At 31.0% G+C, this 8,280-nt stretch overlaps 1 protein-coding gene across 1 annotated transcript; it reads right to left on the reverse strand.

Annotated features, from left to right (window-relative positions):
- Nucleotides 1-2,411: 2,411 nt before the first annotated feature.
- LOC132739821 (ficolin-2-like) lies at nucleotides 2,412-7,855 on the reverse strand (the record flags this gene model as incomplete). Its single annotated transcript, XM_060727630.1, has 6 exons — nucleotides 7,546-7,855; nucleotides 6,364-6,420; nucleotides 5,240-5,373; nucleotides 4,521-4,641; nucleotides 3,721-3,888; nucleotides 2,412-2,606 (listed from the first exon to the last, which is right to left on the reverse strand). Coding segments are annotated over exons 1-6 (985 nt in total), but the record flags the coding sequence as incomplete, so codon positions are not given.
- Nucleotides 7,856-8,280: the final 425 nt, after the last annotated feature.

Genomic DNA, 8,280 nt, shown 5'->3' on the forward strand with positions numbered 1-8,280 from the left:
AAAGTATGTATTTGTTTAGGTATTTAACATAGGAGCATAAAATATAGTGACAATTGTTTTACAGTTTTTTACACAATAATTTTACATGATGAACGATGAAAGTTTATATTTGTCAGCACATTTGATGTAGAACCATACATAATACAATTATTTAACATGAAATTATATATTTTTCAGCACATTTGATGTAGAAACATATATACAAGAGCTGTCGGTAGGACAGCAACGCTCGGCAATTTTAAGTGTTTGATAGCAAAGGAGTCTTGATAATTTAAAGTTTCGAAAATAGCTATTCTTTACAAATCCATGTTATAGGCCGTGGAGAGAGTCCTTTTATGCTCACAAAAAAGTGTATACAATTTCAACTTGTTTCAAAGCAAGGTGTCAATGCAATATGAAAATATTTGAGGTGGTACGCAAACTTAAATGTAAATTCTAAGTTGAAAAAGGAGTATAATTATGTCAAAATGCTTGATACAGTTGCCTCCTCCTGTATACAGGTTAGGTTATGATGGTGAACAAGTGTGCAAAGTTGCAAAGCCATATATAAATGGACTTTGCAAATAATTTAAGTATTACAAAAACTTTAAAATAAGTAGTTACGCCGACGCCAATGATCGGGTGACTACTATAGCTCAACTTAATCTTTTCGAATAGTCGAGATAATAGTACAATTGTTTTACATTTTTTACACAACAACCATTTAATATGAAAGTATATAAATGTATTGATCTAGGCGATTAATATAGAACCATACAATATAGAATTGATTTTACAATTTCCACATCCCAATCATAAACGATAAAAATATATATAAGATATAAACGATATAACCATACAGAATACAATAAAATATGTGTAAATATGCAACGATACGTGTAATGGACTGGTGAATGATAATACACAATATCAAATCTGCTTGTATTAGTGAATGTACTACTTTTTGTCAAATGTCTAATTACAATCATAGTTTAAAATCTGAAAGGATGACCTTACTTTTTCAGAATTTCAGGTCTACTTCACATGAATAAGACGCTTTGATCTGATATTAAGGGATTTCCCTTTGCCTATTTATAGCCGATGTTGTACCATATTTCCAATTGACTATAGTATATTATTTTTCTAATCCACAAGACAGAATTTCCATTTCAAAGTTCCAAAATAAAAATAATTAATACGAAGTTCTTAAAAAATTAAAATAAGGGGCTCTTCAATGTGATGGTGCTAAAACGTATGAAGATATCATCCTTGACAGTTATTGTTTGAATAAATTTAATCACTCCAAAAGTCATGCATTTTTCCATATATTTAATAACATCGCTCAAGTTCCCAATTCCATGGGTGTGGGTCATGTTCCTAAAATCCTAGAATAAAACACTGGATATTATCCCCTACTAATAGTATAGAGGTATAATGAAAATTAACTATTTTTATTGTTCTCATAAAAAGTAAATTTAGAAATTGACTATGTTTTTTATTTCATTTTTTTTTGAGAGGGGGGGGGGGTACAGGGAATGGAGGGAGGGGGTAGCATGAACGGATACTATCAGATCCAAGCGTCTTATCCCCGTGGTTTCCATCGGGCTACTTAACATCTTGTGTAACTTTGACACTATTTAAATGGACTGTAGATTAAGAAACTGCCTGTATACTAGTAACTGTTTTGGCCTAGCTTTTTTGGTCAGGCCCCTTGTTCACAAAGAAAAGATCCTAATTTTCTTTTCATTGATTTATAAAACTTAAACTGATCGAATTATGCTAGGCTTTTTTAAAATTAATCACTTGTACAGTAGCGTATTTTTTGTTTATTAACAAAACATATTTATTGTAGGAAACACAAAGAAAATTGTGTTGAATATAAAATTCTGGTTATAAAAATTCTACCTGAACAAAATATACATTTAAACAAACACAAAAAGTTTGATTTAAAAAAAATGTTGTTTTTTTTATTTCGTTTTGTAACGTGATTACCTGCTGAAAAAAAGTTAAATAATATTGTCGAAAAGGATACTATTTCATTAGATTATATGATGTCACGTTATTTTATGATGTAACATAGTTATATCCGGTGACGAAATTTAAAGTTGAAACGTGATAATATGCTGTCACGTGATAATATGCTGTCACGTGGCAATATGCTATCTGTGATATTTAGTCACCAATATGGTAACTGAAAATAGCTGAAAATGTAAGTAATTCTACAGCATACGTCAATCATAGATAAAACTTTTATTAAACCATGTCTGATACAAAAAAAAACTGATAATTATTAAAATGTTCTTTTGAGTACGATCATTCTGAATATTTGAAATCTTCTTCTGATTACTTCTCTTATTTTCTTCTTATCATCATTGATGACGTTCTCAATGACAAAAAGTCATCAAAGTTATAATATATGTGTCCACACCAACCTCTGGTGGCATTTGTAACATCACATACCGTGCCTGGCGTCGCATAATATCCATTTAGATTGACAGTAGTACAAAATGAATGATACCACCAGGCTCCATGGTCCGTCTCGGCGCAGTTGTAAGTCGTAGTATTGAAATCACGGTCGTAGGTTGCAAATGGCATTTCATTATTAGAACCAAAGACAGTGGTCATGTCTAGGGATAAAAAGACAATATTAATTAGTTCTAGCACTGTTATTGTCACATTACGTCAAGACATTTTGCATTTTTACAAGCCTAAATTTCAAAAACAACGAGTTACTATCCCCACAATAATACAAAACACATCATCCGGTTCATCGTAAATGTTATATATATCTGTTATATATTATGGCAAAGCAGGTCAGTAGAACCACAAATATTTGCCATTTAATTTGTTGGTTTTCTAAACCAGTCAGTGGGAAACTTTGCTCTATCAAAGACCAGGTTAATTAGTCTGCGACTGAATATAGAACGTTATGATAAGTGTTATATTGTGCATATTTACTGCTTTCTTCACAAATAAATTGAAATTACCATAATTATTATGTATAAACGAACACCCAAAGACAATCTCTTAATTGACAGAATAGCAAAATTTAATATTTTATATCAAGCAAAATATAGCAACATTAAAAATTCAGACATGAATTGGTTCTGCTATAAATAAGATAGGAATTGCCAATCTGATTATTATACTATTCTTTTGTTATTGTAATATTGTCGTCTTTTATTTGTTTAAAACATGTATAATTTTAAGAAACAGTACGCCAAAGAAACGAATAAATAAGAAAAGCATAATGGTTTCAAAGCATGTTAGATGATTGTAATGTCGATAAATGTGAAATTATTTGTCATAGACGTAGTGACATAAAATAAACAAGGTAATATGCTGACTTCAATACAAAATAATAAACCACTTTATCTGTTCTTATTGCCAAAAAAACCAACAGATTGAACAGATGTTCAGGCAATCAGCTAATGACACGTGTTCTAGAAATAAAAATATTTTGAGGAAAAAAGCATTTTCAAGGCATAATTTGCCTTTATAACTGTTTAATCTATATTACATTACAAATCAAATAGTCGTGAGAGATTCTGTTTGCTAGCCTTAATTTTTCTATGAGAAATTGAATTTGTTTTTGTCTCATACTGTAACTGCTGTCAACCGCTTACATTTTATATTGGTTTTAGGGCAGTTGTGCTTTCATTTAGCTAATCAAATAAAAAGTAAATGATCAAAATATAATAAAGGAAAAAAAGAAATGTTATATCAGCATAAATATCTTACTCTTGAATCCAACTGGTATGCAAGGCCCAATATTTAGAGTATAATTTGTTCCTTCTGTTAACATAAAGTCTGGACAAGTTTCATGACCTGTTGTTCCATCGCTTCTTGTCATGTCAAGACGAATCTCTGTAGAACCTTGTTCAGCTAGTTCTTGTATATCAATTAAACCTGCGTAAATATATCAAATGTAAATATATATATTCAGAACTTTACCAAGATATTAAGTCGAATTCCAGTCTTCAACATTTCATAATACACAATTACAAATATTTACAATTATAGTAAAATTGCATTCTATTTATAGACGTTAAAACTACTTATGTCTATCAATTTACTTCAACAACTTATGCTTATCAATACACTTCAAAAAATTAATATGTTTATAAACTAAATATGTTTAACAACTTATTATGTTTTAGATTATCAATACACTTCAACAACTTAATATGTGTATTTACACACTTCAACAACTTAATTTGTTTATCGATACACTTCAAAAAAGTTTATCAAAATACTTCAACAACATATGTCTATCAATAGACTTCAACAACTTAATATCTTTATCAATACAATTCAACAACTAAAATAAGTGATGCATTACGGTCATTAAGAAATATGTGTATTCGCTAATCAAACTATTTGTTTACTGTAAGCAAAATATTTGTTCAATCGTAACGAAACCCATCTTCATGTCACGCTAGCAACAAATGCAAAGTGTTTTATTTAATTGCGGTGATGTACTGTACCTTAAGTGACTACGCAATAACTTTACTACATTTGTTTTAAAATGCCAATGATACAAGGAATAAAATATTTTTTCATACCTATCCATAGCTCTCCATCAACGTTCCCAAAACCATTCTCATACTCTGTAAGGTTGCGATAAAAGTCCACTGACCCGTCTATTCGCCTATGAAATAGCTAGAATAAACGCAAACAGGTTGAACGCTTACGATGTATATATGTATTACTCAAAATTATACTAAGTGTGTTTGTCTGTTTAACGTCAGGTTATATGTCATTTCAAATGGACAGGTCCTGAATCTTTAATTTGCTGTTAGAAAAAGACCTTTTGTACTTCTTATCATTGACCTGACCTATTACAATTGACTCATTTACTTTGTCAATACGTCGTTGTACACTTTATTACATGCTTTTCTGTAGATACTGAAATAATTTCACAGTGAAATGATAAAATATAATTTACCAAGCAGCCAGACTATAATTGATTGCGGCTGAAAGGAATGCATCATATGTTAGTGTGGAAATATATTCTGTCGGAAATGTAGTTATACGAGAAATAAAACAAACAAATATACTCTGTTTAATTTTACATCAAAAGAATGCCTCAAAATTGGAATAAATGCAATTTGATATTGACGTCTATTTGGCACTATTTGACTGGTTATTCACGATGAACAAAAATATCACATCATGAGCTAAATGAGTGTTATCATTTGAATGTGAACTAGGAAGAACAATTTCCTAATCAAACATTGGATTTTAAGAATCTATATACCGTCCAACCACCTCCTTCGGTTTCCATGTCACAATTCACGGTCAGAATCTTCCCAGATTTCCATAGTTCTATCTCATATTGTCCACTTTCCGCCTCAGGATCCTTATCAAGGATTTCTTTACAATCACTTGGTACTAGGCAAAGATCAAAACAGTATTTGTAACAAGAATGAATGATTCATGCAAGTGTTTTTACAATTTATTCCATGAATTGTGTAAATAAAAACATCAAAAGTGACGGTTGTTTATTTTACACATTTGTCATAATGTTTATACATTGTTGGTAAATCTTACCATACCTATGGTCTTTTTATGACGCATAAGATAGTTCTTGTAATATCGACCTCGGCACAAAAGTCAAATTGCAAGGGAGGTGAAGTCATTCTTATTTTCTATGGCAGGTATTGCGACATTGCCATTTTTCTATACCCATATTCCTTTTATGTGCAATGCATGATGCAAATTTGTTTCCAAACTTTACATGTAAGTTATAAAAAAATTGAAGGTAGGGTATTTAGTAGGCAAAAACCAAGAAATTGCTTAAAATTGAAGAAAATTAAGCTGTTATTTAAGATTTTTTAGCTCACCTCTGAATAATTATGTCATCAAAGACTATCATTTCATTTCGAAACGATTATTAAAACAATTTCATAAGAAATTAATAATTAAGCAATATATATGCTTAAATAAGCCAAATAGGGAAGAAAGTTATCAATTTATATTGCTAATTTATTTTGTACAGTAATTATAATTATAATATTCTAAAAAATAATATACCGTTTGTAAGATCCTGTATTAATTCTAAAGAAATCATAGTGGCAATATACCTGTCTGTTTTCTTTTTTTCATTTTCAACCATTGGGAAAAATAACAAAATCAATAGCTTAAATTAAATAAAAAAATAATTGTCAAAAGACATCATCCAATATATCCTCCATTTTTCGGTTTATATTAAGAACAATTAGATAATAAAATATCAATTTATTTGCTTAAGCATTTCAAGTTCCAAAGTAAATGTTTTGAAAGACGATCTCGCCAGTAAGACAACTTTTATTCTGCCGTCATGGCTAATTTAGATGAAATATTAAGACAAGATAAAAAAACAGCAAAATTTAAATACGTTACATTTTTCTTTCGTGCACGTTGCAGACTGCCATTTTCCTGAAGCCTCACATTTCACCTCTTGTTGGAAATAATAATAATAATAATAATAATAATAATAATAATAATATGGTATTATCTGAACAATAGTTAATACTTCACAAGGGCCTATTTCAGAAGGATCAATATAGCGATCTTTGTACAAATCGTGATCAAGTATCCTAAGTTATATCTATGTGAACATAGTTTCTTGCTGGCAAAAGTGTTAAATGTACAATGAGTTTAACGCTGTCTATTCTGCTTTTGCTTCCTTTTGTTAGAAATCAAATGTTACTTTTTTATATTAATACGCAAACGTAGGGCAAATTTAACAAGTATCCTCGGTCTAGCGTAGAACATAGTTTTGCAGATGTCATCAAAGACAATACTGGTTAGGACATGAAATTTATCAAACAAAAAATATTGCGAAAATATTTCTTAAAAAACTATACACAACATTCAATCAAATAGCAAATAAAATACGAAAAAATAAAGTTTTACGAGCATATGTCTTTGCATACATTAAATTATTGATTTGAAAGAAAAAAACGACGGATAAAGCAAAATGAACGTCGCCGTATCCACAACACTTCATATTTAAAGTCTGGCCTGCTTCAAGTTGCAAGCTCGCTATAACTTTTGTTTTACCGAATAGTACTGCTAGCAATATACCAAATGAAGCGGGAAATTGTGGAGGATTCCAATACATGTACATGAATCTGGTTTTCAATCATTTCAAACAAAAAGAGTTAGAAACAAAAGTATATATTTTTCATTCAAAGATGGTCACGTTAGTATAAAATTGTAGGATTCGACACAGCTCTAAATGTAAGAGTAGAGATAAAACACCTTTTGATCGTGCAACAACATCTGCAGTTGCCCTAGGACTTTTTAAGTCACTCCCCCTAAGATCTCGGGCTTTAAATGCCTATTCGTGCTATTGCAGAAAAAAGATGTACGTAAAATTTGCGTACGGCATGACTATATGAACGGAGAAGAAAACATGCATTTACGGAAAGATTCACGAAACCACGCACATGTGTTGCTTATCTTTAATATGCGTGACTCGGGGTGCAATATTGTAACAGCAAATTGCAACTGTCGTCCCAATAAACATGATTAATGCGTAAAACATTAGTAAATTTGTAAACGATATTTGATATTTACCTAACACATAACCAATATACTCATCTTCCGTCACCATATTTTCCTTTGATGTCGTATTACATCCAACACATTTCATTTCCGACGGTTTGTAGAATGCAACAACGCACGTACCATAGAGCGAACACTGAAGTGCGCATTGAATATTGCTCAGTACACTAAGTGCACTGAAAACAGTGTCGAACTCATTGCACGTTAACCCGCCTAATGTTTCATTTTTCTTAAAACTGCTGAATTCAGCAGAGTAAAGAAGGCAGCCCGAAATGCCCAGAGCAAATACGAAAAGGATATTAGCTGACGCCCTGTTGCTCATGATTCGGCAACTTCAAAGATACAGAAGTCCGCGTCAGTTATAAGAAAATATATTTCGTTATATATTGTCACTGCGCATGCGCATACTATGTTTGGCGACAGTTCACCTCTCACTCGGGCATTTGTTGTGGCGCCATCTCACAGTTGTTCAACTGCGCATGATGACTCTGTATGTTAATTATGGTTAATTTAGGCATCAATAATTCAAACATGTACTTTTTGTCTATCATTTTAATTGAAGTAGTTCATCATATATTTTGAGTTAATTAAATGTTTGTTTATTCATTACAAAGGTTTATTTTGTTTGAAACGCCTGACTGACAAAATGCCTCCAGCTGTCCCAGACGAGATATATTCAAATTAAAATTAGTCAGTATCCTTATGTTGGTATGATAGGAATTAAAGCTAATAATTATCAATGGTTGC

The sequence above is a fragment of the Ruditapes philippinarum genome, unplaced genomic scaffold (genome assembly GCF_026571515.1).
Source record: "Ruditapes philippinarum isolate M1 unplaced genomic scaffold, ASM2657151v2 ctg2033_1_1_1_1, whole genome shotgun sequence".
Classification (NCBI taxonomy): Eukaryota; Metazoa; Mollusca; class Bivalvia; order Venerida; family Veneridae; genus Ruditapes; species Ruditapes philippinarum.